The sequence below is a fragment of the Ostrea edulis genome, chromosome 9 (genome assembly GCF_947568905.1).
Source record: "Ostrea edulis chromosome 9, xbOstEdul1.1, whole genome shotgun sequence".
Lineage (NCBI taxonomy): Eukaryota > Metazoa > Mollusca > Bivalvia > Ostreida > Ostreidae > Ostrea > Ostrea edulis.
In genome coordinates this window covers 13780723-13801341 of record NC_079172.1, presented here as the reverse complement: position 1 = coordinate 13801341, position 20619 = coordinate 13780723, and the positions used below count along the sequence as shown (strand labels likewise).

At 33.8% G+C, this 20619-nt stretch overlaps 1 protein-coding gene across 1 annotated transcript; it reads right to left on the bottom strand.

Annotated features, from left to right (window-relative positions):
• Positions 1 to 1692: 1692 nt before the first annotated feature.
• LOC125657794 (polycomb group RING finger protein 3-like) lies at positions 1693 to 20595 on the bottom strand. The gene is made up of 11 exons (XM_048888566.2): positions 20559 to 20595; positions 17231 to 17377; positions 11539 to 11680; positions 11046 to 11142; positions 10899 to 10954; positions 10209 to 10262; positions 8773 to 8938; positions 4616 to 4640; positions 4369 to 4470; positions 3653 to 3748; positions 1693 to 1868 (listed from the first exon to the last, which is right to left on the bottom strand). The coding sequence occupies exons 1-11, from the start codon at positions 20568 to 20570 to the stop codon at positions 1794 to 1796; spliced, it is 972 nt and encodes a 323-aa protein (XP_048744523.2). The 5' UTR covers positions 20571 to 20595; the 3' UTR covers positions 1693 to 1793.
• Between the last annotated feature and the right edge of the window lie 24 nt (positions 20596 to 20619).

The following is a 20619-nucleotide window of genomic DNA, read 5'->3' as shown; positions in this document are numbered from 1 at the left end:
AGTTTAATCATGATTTTGTGTAAGCCAGTGCTAGAATTCATATTCTTTTAATGAAACGATTATTTTTTTTTACACTGTCAATTTTTAATTGTAGTTTATTGTTGTTTTAATGTAAAGCGCTTAGAGTAATTTTTTTATTATATAATGCGCTATATAAATACTGTAAATAATGATAATAATAATATTGATTGCTGAAGATCTGATTTCGGGGTACTGATAACTATTACATGTGTAGTGGTTTTTATTTTTATTTTACAGCCTTGGTTTCGTAATCTCTATTTAGCTAGTTTTGCTGGTATTTCAGTATGATAATTCTATTTACTTTGAATTTTCAGTTGTTACTTACGTAAAACCCCTTTATTGTTGGTTGTTTTTAAGTTAGGTCATGTGTTGACATTCCACATGTTTTACTTTTAAAACAGGAAGTGTCATCCATGTTGGCAGTCTTTCCATAGTACTTTTGATAGCTGTGTTCTGATTGGCTAAGTTAGTCTCAGGATCTTTGATATTTATTGGCTTCTATTTTTGGGCCTAGCTAGGGTATTTAAAGCCGTGTTCGTGTAGTTTTCTTCACTTGGGTTGGGGAACATGACCTCATGGTTAGTTCCTCTTTACTGTGCAGGAAAACCTCATGGTTTATCAGCACTATTTCATCAGTACCTTTGTGTTAGGAAATTCTTATGATTTAACAGCAGTCTAGGTCTTTGCTTTAGTTGCATGTTTTTCATAAGTTAGTGTAGGAATAAGCTTAGGATGTAGGTTTTATAAAGTTTAAGTTTCCCCTTACCAAGTCCAGCCTGGTCTAAGGATATGTAGATAACAGGTGTAAATTCTAGAACCACTATTTATTATTATTTTGCCCTTTATATTTTTGGTGTTGTTTATTTTCTGGGTCAGTTATTTTTAGAGCCCAGACTTTACCTTATTGTTGATAGTTCAACTCTAGAGTGTTAATAGTAGAGTTCATATTGGGTGATGTAGCTCATCTCTCTTATATTTTCCACCTCACTGGTTCATTTATAGAGTAGGATTTTTGAGCATTTGTCTAAGTAAGGAGGTCCAGTAGGGACATACATTTTTTTAGTCTTCTGCATTCCTGCCATTTTTTTTTTTATTAGTTAATTTTTCATGAACTTCTTATCTATTTATTGAGATTATTCTTGTTCATTTGCTAAATCAAATCATATTTCTGATATAACTTTATTCGTTCCTGTGAAATTTCCATAGACTTTACTACTTGTTATATTTTGATCATTACTTATTATTTGTTATTATTTACAAAGGTTAATTCTCACTTTATTAAACTTATAAAACTTTAAACAGTGTTTTCATTTAGCGTTGATCATAGTTCAGAAATCCCCTTACCTGGGTTGATCTTTGATAGCTGGAGGTAGAGTACCACTATAAGCCAAGTTGGCTGGTAACTTTAATACTTAATCACTAAAGAATTCTACTTCCGGTTACACATGTAACCTTGAACTTGACTTTAAAACATGTAAGAAGCCAATCATGATAATGCGATTTTTGTCCTTACTGACCAGTCCAATCATGATAATGCGATTTTTGTCCTTACTGACCAGTCCAATCGGTAACACTTCCAATTCTTAATCTAATAACCACATCCGGTGAATTTCAAAAATGCAAATTCAATCCCAAAATCAATTCTTACCAAAATTCAAAAAATACTAATGCTACTTGATAAAAAGTTTCTTTTATTTGGCCGAGCCTAACAAAAACAATAACAATGTGATAAAAGCTAATTAAAAGTGAACAATTCTCTAGTACAAGTAGTTCTACGTTATATCTCCCTGTACCAGCATTTCTTCTTCTTTTGGATGCACCCTGTAGTGAAGTTCAATCAAACAGTCCTAGAGCAGAGAAAAAAGTAATTAATTACACACACAGCACCTATTATTGCATCCCCCAAATCAAATATGTTTATAATGGGGCTGTAGATAAACTTTAAATATTTTCTATAATTATTCAAACACTAATTTACATGCAGCTGTAAACATGGAAATTCATTGATTAATCTTTAGCATGGATGTTATTTCTCTGATTCCAAAAAAGTTCACTACGATATACAATATAAGATAAACTCATGTGTTGATGAAATCGGGAAACATTTACAGAACTTGAAAAGTTCTTTAAATTTTTCTACTGAAAAGTTCTTTAAATTTTTCTACTTGGCATATATTCATGCATGAATTTCATTGTTAAATAACAAATTAACAGTGCTCCTGATATAGAGAAGACTGAGTTATTAGCAGTGCTCCCGATACAGAGAAGACTGAGTTATTGGCAGTGCTCCCGATACAGAGAACCGAGTTAGTAGCAGTGCTCCCGATACATAGAAGACTGAGTTATTAGCAGTGCTCCCGATACATAGAAGACTGAGTTATTAGCAGTGCTCCCGATACAGAGAAGACTGAGTTATTAGCAGTGCTCCCGATACAGAGATGACTGAGTTATTAGCAGTGCTCCCGATACTGAGAAGACTGAGTTATTAACAGTGCTTCCGATACAGAGAAGACTGAGTTATTAGTAGTGCTCCCAATACAGAGAACTGAGTTATTAGTAGTGCTCCCGATACAGAGAAGACTGAGTTATTAGCAGTGCTCCCGATACAGAGAAGACTGAGTTATTAGCAGTGCTCCCGATACAGAGAACTGAGTTATTAGTAGTGCTCCCGATACAGAGAAGAGTGAATTATTAGTAGTGCTCCCGATACAGAGAAGACTGAGTTATTAGCAGTGCTCCCGATACAGAGAAGACTGAGTTATTAGTAGTGCTCCCGATACAGAGAACTGAGTTATTAGCAGTGCTTCCGATACAGAGAAGACTGAGTTATTAGCAGTGCTTCCGATACAGGGAAGACTGAGTTATTAGCAGTGCTCCCGATACAGAGAACTGAGTTATTAACAGTGCTTCCGATACAGAGAAGACTGAGTTATTAGTAGTGCTCCCGATACAGAGAACTGAGTTATTGGCAGTGCTCCCGATACAGAGAACTGAGTTATTAGTAGTGCTCCCGATACAGAGAAGACTGAGTTATTAGCAGTGCTTCCGATACAGGGAAGACTGAGTTATTAGCAGTGCTCCCGATACTGAGAAGACCGAGTTATTAGTAGTGCTCCCGATACAGAGAAGACTGAGTTAGCAGTGCTCCCGATACAAAGAAGACTGAGTTATTAGCAGTGCTCCCGATACAGAGAACTGAGTTATTAGCAGTGCTTCCGATACAGAGAACTGAGTTATTAGTAGTGCTCCCGATACAGAGAAGACTGAGTTATTAGCAGTGCTCCCGATACAGAGAAGACTGAGTTATTAGTAGTGCTCCCGATACAGAGAAGACTGAGTTAGCAGTGCTCCCGATACAGAGAAGACTGAGTTAGCAGTGCTCCCGATACAGAGAAGAATGAGTTATTAGCAGTGCTCCTGATACAGAGAACTGAGTTATTAGCAGTGCTCCCGATACAGAGAAGACTGAGTTATTAGCAGTGCTCCCGATACAGAGAACTGAGTTATTAGCAGTGCTCCCGATACAGAGAAGACTGAGTTATTAGTAGTGCTCCCGATACTGAGAAGACCGAGTTAGTAGTATTGCTACTGATACAGAGAAGACTGAGAACCAAGACCCCCAGTGTCTTACCTGACCACTATAATATGTATCCCTAATGCTCTCCAGTGTGATGTCGGTCTCTATGGTTTCTGTACAGTCAATTTCCTCTGGATGGAAAAGGTCAACCTAAATGAAATGGTGTACATGAAAGTTTGTTTTACAATGATCTGCCCAGTAACGATGTTTTTCCTTCAAATTTTAATTCTTGTGAACATAATATACTCAACCAATTTTATGGCATTCTTGTCATTTAAAATTAGAAATTATGTAAAAATTTAAGCATTTTATGGTCTCCAGTTGCCATTCTTCCATTCATGAAAAATTATCCACTTTGGGACAAGATTAATCTTTCTGTTGGCAAGGTTTCTTTGTAAAATTCATGTGTAGTATAAAGTACAATATATGCATGTTGTTCAAAACATTTCTAAAAAAAAATATTTGTGAAATGTTGAAATTTGTCTGACAGACTGACACCATGCAAGACCTCTTAGAAGCAATCTCAAACTGTGTGTGTGTGTGTGTGGGGGGGGGGGGGGGGGGGGGGGGGGAGGCCAAGGGGACAATACAATAAGTGGAAGGGCCAGACATAAATGTACCCTTGGACAAATTTTGTCCCAAAATGCTTAGTGATTTTTTAAAAAAGAATTTCAAATGGTATGTGTGTTTTGCAAGTCTGTGTCAGGGTGGGGGGTGGGGTAACCTCTTCCCATTCTGGGAAGTTTTAAAAATATGTTTCTTTAACTTACATCATAAACATTTCCTAGGTGTAGTTTCCTTTTTATGAAGCTGATGACGTTTTCTATAGTTGCTCTTTTGGTAACTCTTACAAATTGTTTTTCGAGTTCAAACTGAAAAGAAGACAATTGTGGTTGTTCAGTAAAATATGATGTGTTCTACAACAGAAGTGTTTCACTACACACATGTAAAGGCTTTAAATTAAAGTTTTACTGTATCATATGTATATTTGATTTTTTTCAAACAAAAATTAATTACCTCCTCATCGGAATCTTCCTGCTCGCTGAAATGAAAATAATTACCATTGATGTTTAAAAAAGTAAAATACATTGGAATGAAATATATCACACTTCTACAAATGAATCGCTGGGAATGTGTCATTACGCTCATATTATATAAAAAAAATATACTTCACAAATAAATCTAATTTTTGAAAATACATGGGGGTATGAACTAGCTATGCTTCACACCAGTGTACGTTTCACCAAGCACGAACACGCTTCATAAAGTATGCTGGGGTGAAGTGTCGCAGTTCATACCCTCATGTATTTTCACAAATGAAATTTATTTTTATATTTACATTTTATTTTCATTTCTGTTGGAATCCCACCCATTGAAATAGACATGCTATATTCATCAAGATTCATGTGCATACTGTTCACAACTGCGTCACATTAACTAGGAAATGGTGATCCATACAATTGGTAATGATGTCAAAAGCTAAAAACATTAGAAATGTAAATATAGTGATATATTCACAACACCTGGGATGGTTGTCATTATAAGTGTCAGTATTTACTAATGATCTGCATCATTACGTTGTCAGTATTCATTGTGATCTGCATCATTACGTTGTCAGTATTCATTGTGATCTGCATCATTACATTGTCAGTATTCATTGTGATCTGCATCATTACGTTGTCAGTATTCATTGTGATCTGCATCATTACGTTGTCAGTATTCATTGTGATCTGCATCATTACGTTGTCAGTATTCATTGTGATCTGTGCATACATTCAACAGGTATGGGTTACAGATTCTAATTTTACATCAGGTATGGGTTACGGATTCTAATTTTACAACAGGTATGGGTTACAGATTCTAATTTTACAACAGGTATGGGTTACAGATTCTAATTTTACAACAGGTATGGGTTACAGATTCTAATTTTACAACAGGTATGGGTTGAGGATTCTAATTTTACAACAGGTATGGGTTACAGATTCTAATTTTGTGATGAATGTTTGTACTTAGCCTGTTGATGTGCAACAGGGTTTCAGATGCAGAAATTGACCTATACTTTCCAGATGAATGACCAAGTTAGAATTTTTTAAGGTAAGTTTAATCCATGGTAACCATCAATAACCCGGTGTGCGAAATTAACCATGGACCAATAGACAATGTCTATAGAAAATCGAGTTGGTCTATAACGATCAAAATAGCTATAGACCGACTTGTCTGTAGGAATTCTGAGTAAATAACTGGTTCTCCGCTGCTTATTTAACATATATGAGAAGTGGGACCAGTTTATAGTCACCCCTTAGCTGTAATAAAATGTTCCACAATGTAATTACAAGTTATTCGAATAAGATTATTCCATTTTTAATGGAAGGGGGGGGGTCAATTTGATATTTACTTCAATGTACGCCATTTTCGTGCAAATATGTGGAAGGTGCTCGCACTTGAATCAAACGGAAAGCAGTCAATACAACAAGGCTAAAGTCGCAGAAAATCGTGAGAAAACGAAACGTAGTAGAAGTGACTTAGATGAAGAATCAGACATCGAAACTGAGCTGGAACAAAATGAAAAAGAAAACGAAATTCTAATTGAAAAGCTTGACGTGCATGAAATTGAAAAAAGAATATAATTAAACTGTGAACAAATTGCCAAACCGAATTTGTGTCTATTATTTATTTTTTTAATAACAATAAATATTGCATGTTAAATTTCGGTCTATAGGAATTTGTTGTGGTCTATAGGAAATAAAATGACTATGGACCAAAAGTCTATAGGACTTTAAAGTTAGTTTCGCACACTGATAACTATAAGAAACTTAAAGGATGCATAATATTGACCTATATTTTCCAAATGTGTGACAATGATAAATTTTAGCATGTTTAAGGGCAGATTCAAACCCATCAAACAAACTTATATTTCCATATTTGCAGTTACTCTATTTCGTGATTTACCAGTGACTAACTATAGTTTGCTGCAAGTACATGTAAGTTTTGCAATAAAGTCTTCTTCATTTCAAATAATTATCAGTAGCTGTCAAATGCCTTATGCTAGAAAATTTAAGATCCACTCCTGTGCAATTATTTACAACTGTTGTGAGCTGTTTTTATTTACAACTGTTGTGAGCTGTTTTTATTTACAACTGTTGTGAGCTGTTTTTGCACATTATTCTTGTCCAACAGACCATATAGTTAAAGAACACTTTCAGATTCAGTTAGTTTACCTAAGATTTATAACTTGAATGGCAGCCTATGTTTAAATTATATTACATATGTATATACCAAAAAAGTGATTTTTTTAAAAGAAAAGAATTTTAACATGTTTTTGATGATATATTTAATTCGAAAATGCTTTGATAAGCATATGTCGGTAAACTTTTTTCAAGTACCAAGAGATTTATTTTAATTTAAACAATATTTTATTCAAAAATGAATAGGATTGGGCAGCAGGCAAAGCCTATTTTAGCCCTCTTCCTAAGTACCAAGAGATTTGGCGCCAAGCAAAGCAAGGGACCAAATCGAGTAGGGAGAGAAAAATTAACAACATACTTAGTACATGTTTCACACGAGTACTTAAACTCTATGTGGTTTCTATTTAACTTATAATAACCCTTCTGTATTTTGAAATATAACCTTTATTTAAAAATCATCAAAATCTATCTTGATTGGTTCAATTTTGTTCTAGCTGGTTTTGATAATTTGTATCCTCAAGATAAGTTTACCTGTATTCAACAGCCAGGTGATGGTCTCTGGTGAGTAGTTTTCAAGCATAATTATGTTTTTTTCCTACACATTCAAAATCCAAGTTTAAAGACCATGTGTCATGTCTGGATTTCTTGGACATTAGTGAGGATTTGTTTTCAGGCATGATAGAAATGGTGTGCATTTTCTAAATGTTTGAATATGATCTGTTTGCGTGACCTGAGCGACCAATAGAAACATGCTGATGGAGCAACAGAAAACTGCCCCTGCCTCTTTTTCAATTTATTTGAAATGACTAGTTAGATTTCTGTCGGTGTAGCTTTGTGAATGAAACCCAAAAAGAAGATGGTGAGTACACATTTTATTTTTATGCTATTTTAATGAAATGTTGGTGATGGCAGAGAGAGAGAGAGAGAGAGAGAGAGAGAGAGAGAGAGAGATTGACCACCCCTAACTCCTAACTCCAGTACCGATTTATATATCACTTTATCAGTATAACTGATCTACTGTTTCTGTTGGTTGCCAATGCCACCCAAACATTTACTAACACCTTTGTGTGTGTGTGTTTATAAATTCAATGTTTACTAAATAAGTGGAAACTCCATGTTCAGGGAGCATATCACCCTAGCCTTGATTAATACCAATCTTTGATTATTATTGGTTTAATAATCATAGATACAATGGTAGGGTTACCCGAACATGAAGTTTGGACTTGGGGTGTACCGAGTGCTTTGGTAACGGCAAAACTCTTTTGTTGGAGGTGTGAAACATGTGCTAATGTATCATACATCTCAACTGAAACAAGGCCTGACCCCGCTTTAAAAGTTACTCCAGAAAATCTTCAACAAATATGACAGACATTGAAGGGTTGGTTTGTGATGAGAAAATATTTGCAGTGACTGACAGAGTTCTTGTGAATTTGTCTAATGTGAATAAAAGTAGGTTTATAGTATGCTCCAGGAAGATAAAAGTTTTATTTTCTACATGAGTGGCATAATTAAATTTTGGGGAATAGGTTCGATTCCTAGAACTGAAATATGTATTCTACATTAATGAAATGTCCTGGATGAAACCTGTAAGAATATATTCAATAAAAAATGGTTCCGATTCCTTAATTGACCCAGAAATGCTTTGGTGGCAAATTCAGCAATATTTCCGCGATGGTGAAATTTACAAGTACTTGGCTATCAAACAAGCTAAGAGAATTTTTAAGTGTAAGGATGTCATTAAGTTTGGACATGTTGAGATATCGAGATGCGATATTGTGTATGCAACAGCTATTAAAAATTATTACATTCTTCTGACATAAAGAAGAAGGGGGGGGGGGGGGGGGGGGGGGGGAGGGTATAAAAAGTAAAGTGGCTCCATAAATTCAGTCTCAATGACAGCTTACAGTTGTATGTATATGTGTATAACTGACAACAAAATATGATCTTGAATAACGTTGCATTTTCCTGATTTCAAACAATTACACAAACCTGATCTGAGTCAGAACTATGGAGACAAATAGTGACTTGAAATTTCCTAGTGATGGTTCCTTCTTCTTCTTGCGTATGTACTCGCTGGGGAGGGGCGGCTGGTCTGTTCGAGGAGGCGGGGTGCTTGGTGGGGAGGGGGGCAGCTGGAGCTTTGGAAGAATGACCTCTGAATCATAATTGTAAAACACAAAATTAAGTTTAAATTAAGGACACTTGATATAATCAACAACAAAAAATGGATGCATGAGTTGATATATATATTTGGCTTAGTTTGGTTGTAATAAGTACAAATATAAAATTCCTACAAAAAAGGGACTTCAATGACGTTCAAAAGTTGAATGTATCAACCTTTTCTATTAAACTTTATATAAATTTTCTCCACTGTTTTGGATTTGATTGAAAAATCATTGGAATAAATTACATTTCATACAATAAATTGTATTCATTTAACTCAAACAAAACATAAATTAGTTTTCATTTTCATCATTTTTGAAATAAAACCTTTGTTTGACACATTAAATGAAATTTTTAAGATTCAAAATGATTTAGTGTAGATATTTTTATTTGAGATTTACAAATTTTAAGTTGATTTAGTATAGACAATTTAGGAAGGTTCATTTTGCTGTAGTTTCACTATATCAATATTCACAGGTACCCAATGTTATGGTTTAACATATAAAAATACAATGTTGTTGGAATGTAATTCATTGACGTCTATTCTGTATTCTAAACATAGACTACATCATTCATCTCTTGATTGTGTCGTCTTACTTATCAGGAAAACTAAAAAGTGTCTACATGATGAATATTGATAAAACCACAATATGCCGGTTTCGAGATACACCTGAGTTATTTCCCTTTGGAGAACTCTCGTATATAGTGAGGCGCGAAACAATTTGTTTACACGCGGGAGTGGGACTAATATTCATCACTGCGTAAGTGAATGTACTCAGTAAGTTTCTCATACACTCTCAAGATCACCCGAATTCGACTGATACACAAACTAAGTAAGTTATAAGTATTTAGGGAGTAATCAAATACATAGAATTCTTATCATATCACGTTATTTCGTTGGTCAGAAGTACCATATCTAAGACATTACTTGCAAATATGACATTGTTTTTGTTTCCACTTTAGTAAAACATTTCTTTCGATAGTATATTGTATTTCCCACATTTACATATTAAAAGAGAAGCCGCTTTTAATACATTTCGTCATCTTCCTCGCTGACTGTAGGTCCACTCTGTCCCACTTCGTCATTCAAAGTTTCACTAAATGCACCTCCTACACAGAAGAGTTCGTATCTCGAAACTGGCGTATTGAGTGAGCATCAAGCTTTTCAAGAGTTGTCTCTCTTGTCAGAGGTAGGTAAAGAAGTTATGAATAAATGTGTGATAACACAAATAATTGTACTAAAGTAAATGTCTTTATCTTACCTCCAGTTTCCTGTTCATGTTTTTCATAAAATTCTATTTCTCTTTTCTGTTCCACTGAAATATATGAACAGTATATTTATTACATGTATTATATTAAATGTATATTACATTCATATATCAACATTCCAAGCCCACTGCTTTGTGAACTCACAGTTTATATGTCAGATGCTGTCCTTACAGGCAGTTCTACTACAGTGTCTTAGTGATGGCAACTTTAGTCCAGCATGTACTGTTCAGCTACTTTTGTGATATGTGCTTTTATTAAGGTATATAATGTTCAAAATTATCCACCTTTTATTCAAGCACGAAATGCTCTAACTTACTGTAAACATACATTTTTACGTGCAATACTTATTTCCGCTAAGTCTGCGGCCACGTAAAATCCATGTTATTTTATTATCAACGGACTTAAAGTATGTTAGCCATGTAATCCATATACGAATCAGCGGAATTTTACACCTGTGGAACCAAAAATGATAATCCATCAAATTATAATTCCATGGAATTAAATATGTCTAATGTGCCTTCAGCTACCTTTTATTCTGACTTACTTTCAGCTACCTTTGTACTGTTCTGACTTCCTTCACTTATTTTCGTGATACTGCGATTAGTCAAGCTTTTAATGTTCAGAACCATTTCCAGCACTTTTGTAATAATATTTTTATTTAAACATTTAATGTTCTGACTCACCTTCAGCTACCTTTGGTAAAAGTCTGTACACAATGTCCTGCAAGGTACTGTCATGTCTGCATTTATAAAGAAAAGAAATTCTGATGCATATTGTAGGCGTAAAAATACTGAATCAGGTTGCCGGACAATTTTTCCATATTTACACACCTTATGTGAACAAAGGGGTCTGTGGGATGAATAGGTGCATCACATATAGGACATGTTAAATTCCGTTCTGTGTATCGTACGATGCAGGTTTTGCAAACTAAAAATGAAAATATATATATGATAAATATATGGCATATACATATCAATGAGTCATGGGTCCATATGTTATGCAAGAAAAAAATATTCATCTACATGAATATGTTAATGAGATAATGAAATAAATTTCAACTTTGTTTCATTAAGGAGGTGTACTACATTGTCAAAATGGCTGACTTCCTATTAAAACATGAATATCAGCAATATTTGTCTATTCCTTTTTGATTCAATTTCCTAGCTGAGTAGCTCAGTAAGTTAGCGTGTTGACTGCTGAATTGAAGATTGCGGGTTCGAGTTCAGCAGAGGTTTAAAAATTTTTTTTATTACTTTCTACTAAAACTGCATTTTTTTCTGGTGTGGCATTCTTCCTTAATACAAAAGATCCTAATTTACTTACAGGTATGCATGCATTCTGTGATAGTGGATGCCTCATACAGGTAACCGCCACACAGACCACAGGTGATGTAAGGATTTAACTCTCTCAGCTGTAAAACAATTGGTTCCTTGCTGAGACTGGGGGGTTCTGGTAGTAACTTCAGCTGTAAAACAACCATATCGAGAAGGTTATACAGTACTGCACCTTAAATATCATATGTGTAGATCGGAGTGTCCAAAACTATCTGTTACACTGTTCCCCAATAGTTTGTTCAAATGGGAATACATGTAACTTATTTTGATATAACTGAAATAAATACATCACTATGGCAGTTGATTTTTCGTTTAGAAAATGTACATTTGAGCACAGTTTTGCAAATAGCTACTGCAACCCTGACATTTTTATAAATTTAACATACTCTACAAACAAATAACAACTAGTACCTTTGCTGTGGTGTTCTAAATACACCAGATATGCATAAAAACATAATAACAAAAGGCTCTTTGCCTGAATCAAATTGCCTGACATGAATACTAGTAACTTCAGCTAATCAAAAGCCATTATAGCTATTTTACTCTTACAATTTATAAGAAAACTCAATCTGGAAACACTACAAGAGCATCTGTACCAAGTATCATGACTATTGATGCAGTTGTTCTGGAGAAAAATTAGATTTTGTCACAGTCAAACAAAAGCCATGGCAGCCATATTGAAACTTAAATTACTCAAAAACTATTTCAATCATCTATGCTGGACACCTTGTGGAACATTTTATAATACTAAAGTATAGTGAATTTGTATGCAGTCATTCTGGAGAAGATACACACACACAAAAAAAAACCCGCACACCAACAGATGGACAACAAATGATGGTAATAGTTCACACTGGCTATTGAGCATATGACCTAGAAAGAATAGTGTACAACAAATTTTTAAGTTTTAATTGATTGATTGTTTTTATGTCTCATTAATAATTTTTCTCTCATATTGAGACATCACCAGCTGTAGGGAAAGAACCACAAATTTAGACCTATGCTTAGCAATCAGGGCCTTAGCAGTGAGGGTTTTTTCTTCATTTCATTTTATTCATGAATAAAATATCACAGAATGTCATGATTGTGAATTTAAAATAACAAATTTAAACCTGGCATAATCTATAGCACTATGCATTTATAACAGTTAAAGAACTAGTACTTATTGTAACGGGGACCGTTACAGATGTTCCCCAAACATTCCCCCATTTAGTAAGTGGTGACATTTCTTTCAGTACAAGTTGTTTTGACCATTGCAAACTGTGTTGTATGTGAATATATAACTATCTTATAACGTTCAGTCCATTTCATACTAGTTCAAATCAGTTATAAAGATCTGAGAGTTTTGTGCACGTGCACGTACGTGCATGTACGTGCAGATAAATAATTCGACCATCTCGATACATTAGAAGTCTTACTATATGAGTACAAGAGAAGTTTCACAACTGTTCAATGAAAAACGACAAATTAACGGCAACTCAAAACTACAAAGACCGAAATCAATGCAAGTGCATACACGTGCGCGTGAGTACCACACAGCAATTTTGTTGATGCTAATCAATAGACATTTGAATAATATACTTACTATGTGAATTTGGTATCGATTGCTTCACTCACAAGAAAGTTATTGGGATTTCAAAATCGTCCAATCAGAATTAAGCGCACATGCATGCGCGTGCAGGGAAGTGATTTTGAGACTATTAATAAATTGATAGGCCCAAAACATACCTGCAACCTACTTTTCAAACCTATTCATTGCAATCTCAAAATGTTATAGAACAATACTTAAATTTAGACGTCAAAAATTACAATGCACGCGCATTCACGCGCACGTGATTTTGATAATGGAAAATTTGTTAACACCATTTCATAGACATTCATATCATAGATCCTCAGGGTAAATTTGAATTCATTTCAGTTTTTAATTCAATAGTTATAGCCATTTTAGTACCTGAAAAATGAAAGAAAAGCTATGCACGTGCATACACGCGCACGTGAGTATGACTGAGCATCAATGTTGATGTCATTCAATAGGCATTTGATAGATATACTTACAGTATAAATTTCATATTGTTTCAATTATTTACAAGAAAGTTATGGCGATTTGAAAATCGTCCAATCAGAATTTAGCACACGTGCATGCACGTGCCGGATGGTAATTATGGCTATACACTTTTGTTAAGAATATCAAGATACATACACAATACAAGTTTGAAAAGATTTTGACAAAAAACAAAAAAGTTATGGTCATTGAAAGAATTGAACCTTCAAAAGACAATACACGTGCGTGCGCATGCGCGTTTGCCATTTTTATTACATCGATCTGTAGATATTTGGCATGTCTACCTATCCTGTAAATATCATTAAATTTCCTTGATTGCCATGAATGTTATAAACGGTTTTGTATTATCCAATCAAATTGAAGCACACGTGCATGCGCGTGCAGAATTGAAATTTTGACGATGCCAAACAGTTAAGGTTCCCATGTTATACCTACCATATAAATAGGAAACGATTTCATTGAAAAATAAAAAAGTTAGACTGATTCCAAAGTTTGTAAACAAAAAATCCAATGCACGTGCATGCACATGCATGCATTTTCAGACAAAATGACATTCGTTCCGCACATCTACATATGCTATACTATCATCCTAAAAAGGTTTCATATTGATCTCATGAGTAGTTTCTGAGAACACTCGTGGACAAAAAAGTCCCAAGAAGAAAGAAAGAATAATAATAATAATAACTAGTACTTATTGTAACAGGGACCGTTACAGATGTTCCCCAAACATTCCCCCATTTAGCAAGTGGTGTCATTTATTTCAGTACAAGTGGTTTTGACCATTGCAAACTGTGAAACATGTGAATATATAACTATCTTATAACGTTCAGTCCATTTCATACTAGTTCAAATCAGTTATAAAGATCTGAGAGTTTTGTGCACGTGCACGTACGTGCATGCACGTGCATATGAATAATTCGACCATCTCGATACATTAGAAGTCTTACTATATGAGTACAAGAGAAGTTTTACAACTGTTCAATGAAAAACGAGAAAATAACGGCAACTCAAAACTACAAAGACCGAAATCAATGCATGTGCATACACATGCGTGTGAGTACCACACAGCAATTTTGTTGATGCTATTCAATAGACATTTGAACAATATACTTACTATATGAATTTGGTATCGATTGCTTCACTCACAAGAAAGTTATTGGCATTTCAAAATCGTCCAATCAGAATTAAGCGCACGTGCATGTGCGTGCAGGGAAGTTATTTTGAGACTATTAATAAATTGAGAGGCCCGAAACATACCTGCAACCTAATTTTCAAACCTATCCATTACAATCTCAAAATGTTATAGACCAATAATTAAATTTAGACGTCAAAAATTACAATGCACGCGCATTCACGCGCACGCAAGTTTGATAATGGAAACTTTGTTGACACTATTTCATAGACATTCATATCATAGATCCTCAGGGTAAATTTGAATTCATTTCAGTTTTTAATTCAATAGTTATGACCATTTTAGTACCCGAAAAATGAAAGAAAAGATATGCACGTGAATACACGGGCACGTGAGTATGACTCAGCATCAATGTTGATGTCATTCAATAGACATTTGATAGATATACTTACAGTATAAATTTCATATTGTTTCCATCATTTATAAGAAAGTTATGGCGATTTGAAAATCGTCCAATCAGAATTAAGCACACGTGCATGTACGTGCCGGATAGTTATTTTGACAGTTTTCGTTTGTTAAGAATATCAAGATACATACACAATACAAGTTTGAAAAGATTTTGACAAAAAACAAAAAAGTTATGGTCATTGAAAGAATTGAATATTCAAATGTCAATGCACGTGCGTGCGCATGCGCGTTTTCAAATTTTATAACAAAGATTTGTAGATATTTATAATCTTTACATATCCTGCAAATATCATTAAATTGTCTTAATTTACCAGAAAGTTATAAACGGTTTTGTCTTATCCAATCAAATTGAAGCACACGTGCATGCGCGTGCAGAATTGAAATTTTGACTATGCCAAACGGTTAAGGGTCTCAAGTTATACCTGCAATATAAATATCAAACGATTTCATTGAAAAATAAAAAAGTTAGATGCATTCCAAAGTTTGTAAACAAAAAATCCAATGCACGTGCATGCACATGCATGCATTTTCAGACAAAATGACGTTCGTTCCGCACATTTACATAGAGTATTCTATCATCCTAAAAAGGTTTCATCTTGATCCCTTCAGTAGTTTCTGAGAACACTCGTGGACAAAAAAGGGTGACAAGAATAAAGAAAGAATAATAATAATAATAATAATAAGAAACAGAGTAAAACCAATATGTTCCCAAACTTTGTTTGGGGAACATAATAAGTGACTGTATGAATAACATGACAAATGATGATATAATAACATAACCCATAAAAGCTTAAATTAGCTTATTTCCAATGGGGTCCTTACATTTATACAATATATATGATCAACAGAGAAAAATAATAAATGTTACATGACTAACAATTGGAATTTTGGCAGGTTTTGATTAATAGTTGCATAATGCATTGATAAATGACAAGCTTCAGATATATTTTATACTAGAATACTAAAGTGATAAAAAAATACTAGTAAGTATTAAACAAAATTGTACATGTTATCTGCATTTATGCTCGATCCAATATTGCATTTGCCAGAAGAACAGATATCAACAACGATGACATCGAGTCTCTTTGGTTAGAACTTTATTTGCCAAAATCAAAACCAATCATAGTTGAGGTTTGTTACCGTCCCCAACCCAGTCTTCCTTTATTGACCTCTTCGAAGAAGATATATATGCAAACTACGAACTGACTGAGAAACCATTATCTTGGGTGATTTTAACATATGTAAAGCCAACAAGAACCATCCTTTATATAAACATTATTTGAATACTTTGAATTTATTTTGTCTCGACCAAATTGTGATCCAACAAGAGTTACTTGCCACACAGAGTCTGTAATTAATCATATCCTTTGTTAACTCAGGTGTTATCACCACTGGTATAAGTGATCATCATTTAACTTTTTGTACAAGGAAAGTATCTAGAGGTACTTTTAAGGGTCACAATACAATTATTACGATTAGATGCTTAAAACATTATTCTGTTGAATCAATTCAATTTCTTTTGTTTAGTGTAGACTGGAGTAACTGTTTAAGTTGTGAATGTGTCAATGGAGCTTGGTCCATATTGTGACAATGCCTGTAGTGACATGGGATCTCCGTTTATAAGGTCATATAAGAAAGACCCATGATTCTCACTTTTGTATGCCGAGCATTTGGCGAAGGAGCAATCACTACCGATTTTAATGTCTTAGGTTTGACACGGCCATGGCACGAGCAGGGCTCTAACTCACGACCTCACAGTTACGAAGCGAACGTTCTGCCACTAAGCTACCGTCATCAGCCAATATAAGTTTTGAAGGAAGATCACTCATTCAAGTACAGTATTAAGGTACACTTCATTATTTTTGTGTTTTCACTCTGGCATCTCAATATCACAACAAGTTTCTTCACCATAAAGTAAGTTTTTCCCTCAAAAAAATTCATTTGAAATTGCTTTAACTGATCACTGAAATATAAAAATAAATACACCTCCCTCTCATAATTGCAAATCAAAAGAATCACCTGGTCCAACAAGGAGGCTTGTTCACTTAATGTCTCTGCTTTTGATACCGATGATGCCTCTGGTTTTGATACAGATGTTTCTAGTTTTGATGCATCTTCTGAAGACAAATTTATTTTTTCAGTTCCACTGGACAGCTCATCGACTTCCTGTTTAAAAAAAACAAACATGTAAAATGAAAAATGCTATTTCTGTCATGCTCTTAATCTAAGTCAATTTCACTATAGGAAATAGCTTAATTGACCTATTTCAATTTTTTTATTTAACAAATTTCTAAAACCATACAAATCATAAATTTCACTGAGAGAAAATATTTTCTTCTTGTACTCAACAGGTTGGGAACACTTCCACTATAGCAAGATCTTCTCTCTAAAACACAATTATCCCTCTTTAGAGAAAAAGTAAACATTACCATAAACAGGTCTTTTGATGTCTTTTTAGAAAATAATGGCAAACTCGGTGCAATGCTGAATAAGTGTGACACACACTCAACATGATGTGAATTGTCTCTATAAAATTGATGACACAGTCAAGAAATTTAATTTCAAAAGTTGCTGCTTAAGAGGGATGGAGTCTGAAATCCAATGCACATCTTGAGTGTTTTTGTTTTAATTTATATATTTACAGAAGTATCAAACATTTTAGCACTTTTTCTTCTTTTCACGTGAAACACGAAGAGATGTATTCCATAGGTGGTTTTTCTCGGTTCTACGGAATATATTTAACTCTCGCTAGAGAGGGATAAATGCGTTTTCACGAGAATATCTCGTTGATGGGAAGTGTTCCCAACCTGTTCAATATAACACATTGTATAAAACAGAAAATATTTCTTAAACAATGTCCTTTAATTAAGAAGATTTTTTTATCCAAAATTGTCTAATGTTGAAGGATAATTAAGTTGTTTAAAAGTAACAGTTATCCAATCTTCAGCATAGAATAAAAGTCCAAGGGGATCAACAGAATAATGGAGTGGCATTCAGATTCCACATTGTAAAACCATAACACTTATCTATGCTTCAACGCACACACTGACACAGGCCGAGAGTAGTGGACAGTGATAGTTGGTAAAATGGGTAGTAAAAACCGGGTCGGGCCGGGTCAGATCACCTTCGTAATCCGAATTTTTTAGTTTTCTTCGTTATTTTATTTTCGTTTGGTATGAGACTTCTTAATCACAATGTGGATGATACATTGGATATTCGCTACAAAAATTACGGCATAATTTTGCTTCACTGTGATATTATCAACGTTTGTTTATTTCAGGTTGGTAAAATGGGTAGCGAGGAAAAATACACATTTTTCTGCGATTACGATTAAACTATGTGACACAACAATGAAACTACACATGATTTAGATAAATATTATGATAATTTATCACCAAAATGCTGTAGCAATTGTTATGCGAGTCTTATATATTTAATATTCACGATTTATTAAAACCTGGGCCAAAAGGAAACCGGATACGGTAACCCGGGCCAGATATTAAAATTCCGAATAAAATGAGGATGTTAGCTATCACGTGCACGATCTCATGAAACATGACATTGCACGGTTCTTACCACTTGGAGGTATCATCATAAGAACCATCTTTTTAATTTAAATTTTAACCTAACTATCATTAAGTTACTTACGACGGCGTATTCGTGCCAATTTAACCTAGCAGAAAAAATAAAAATAATCGTTTGTACGATTTATTAAATGGTAGAAACGATGTAAAAAGTCGTTTCTACGATTTAGAAAGTCGTTTCTACGATTTAAAAAGTTGTATATACGATTTAGAAAGTCGTTTCTACGATTTAGGAAATCGTAGAAACGATTTAAAAAGTCGTTTCTACGATTTTTAGGTCTCGGATGACATTACAATTGCTTGTCGTCTGTCATCGTGCGTTAACAATTGAACATTTTTAACTTCTTGATAAGTATGATCATTCCAATTCCTTTCAAATTTGGTATGAAGTATCTTTGGGACAAAGGGGACATAAATTTCAGGACTCCTACATCCCTTGAGCCTTAAAGGCAGGGCAAAAACTGCCACAAAATTGAAGGCCTACCAAAATTACAATTTTCATGATCCTTAAATTTAACAAGCATATGCAGACTTACTTGAGTGCCATTTTGAAAATAAAATTGGTGTACATATACTGTGTTGTTAATTATTTCATTTAAAAATTGGATATATAATACCATCATTTTATATTATAAATATGCACACTTCATATCTTGACGTTTTAAGATGTTTTTAAATTATCTATCTTTTATGAATAAAGAAATGAATACTAGCACTATAAATACAATATTTTAAGTCATTATTATATATATCATGGTTAATATGTGTTTAATTTTTAATAAATTACCATTTTTAATTTTAATCAGGCAGGATATACATAGTAATTAATTGCTCTCCATATAATCCTCTTTAAACCCTATCTTCAGTTTAAATATTCATAAAGTAGACATAATTTGTCAGTCGGTGATATTTTTTTTAGGACCATTATTACTGGTTAATTAATCAAAGCATTAGCAATTAAATCGGAATAAATAACGCCGGCCCGGGTCGACTGCATCCGGTTTCCTTTTGGCCCGGGTTTGGAAAAATCGCCGATAATTATGATAAAAGGCATTTAAATGGTCAAATAATGCATTAAGTATCAAATTCAACTCTATGTGAATTGAAAAAATGCTAGGTTTTCAGCAGCAGATGTATATTATACAGAAAATATGCAATAATGTGTGTTTTGGTCTCGCTACCCATTTTACCAACCAGATTTCATACAATCAATGAATTCCTTACCTATAGGTAATATTATGTGCTAAAATTTGTGGCGAAGACTAAATATATCATTGAGAATATATTCCGTAAGTTTCAAAAGAAACAATGACAAATCAACGAAGAAAACTAAAAAATTCGGATTACGAAGGTGATCTGACCCGGCCCGGCCCGGTTTTTACTACCCATTTTACCAACTATTAACAACACATTTTAAGAAAATCTCTTTTCATGAAAATTCGTCAACACATTACGCATACTCCAAATAGTGAGAAATAGAGAGGGTTTTTTTTTTTTTTAACTCTAATACCTAATTATTCAGTAATTACTTTACTATTATTTTGTTATATTCAAAAGCGTCACCCAAGCTCTTTTGTTTACATTTGGCTATTTGCAAGAACTAGATGTTATTTATTGATACAATAAGCACTATTTAATTAACTCAGTATAAAAAACTTCGATTTAATTCATTTCTATAATTTATCTATTTATTTATTATATGCCATTATCATCTGCATGTTATTTTCATAAAATCGCATAAATTTATAAACATCAAAACTTACAGTGGCAGCCATTTTGTACGTCTTACCGAAAGCTATAGTAAGGTGAAATTCGATTGGATTA

Excerpts from the sequence above, each read along its gene's own strand:
- LOC125657794 (XM_048888566.2), bottom strand. Across the intron at positions 10,263-10,898 it reads TTTACCAAAGGTAGCTGAAG|TGGAACAGAAAAGAGAAATA; the intron begins GTGAGTCAGAAC and ends CATATATTTCAG. Across the intron at positions 1,869-3,652 it reads ATACATATTATAGTGGTCAG|GACTGTTTGATTGAACTTCA; the intron begins GTAAGACACTGG and ends TCTCTGCTCTAG.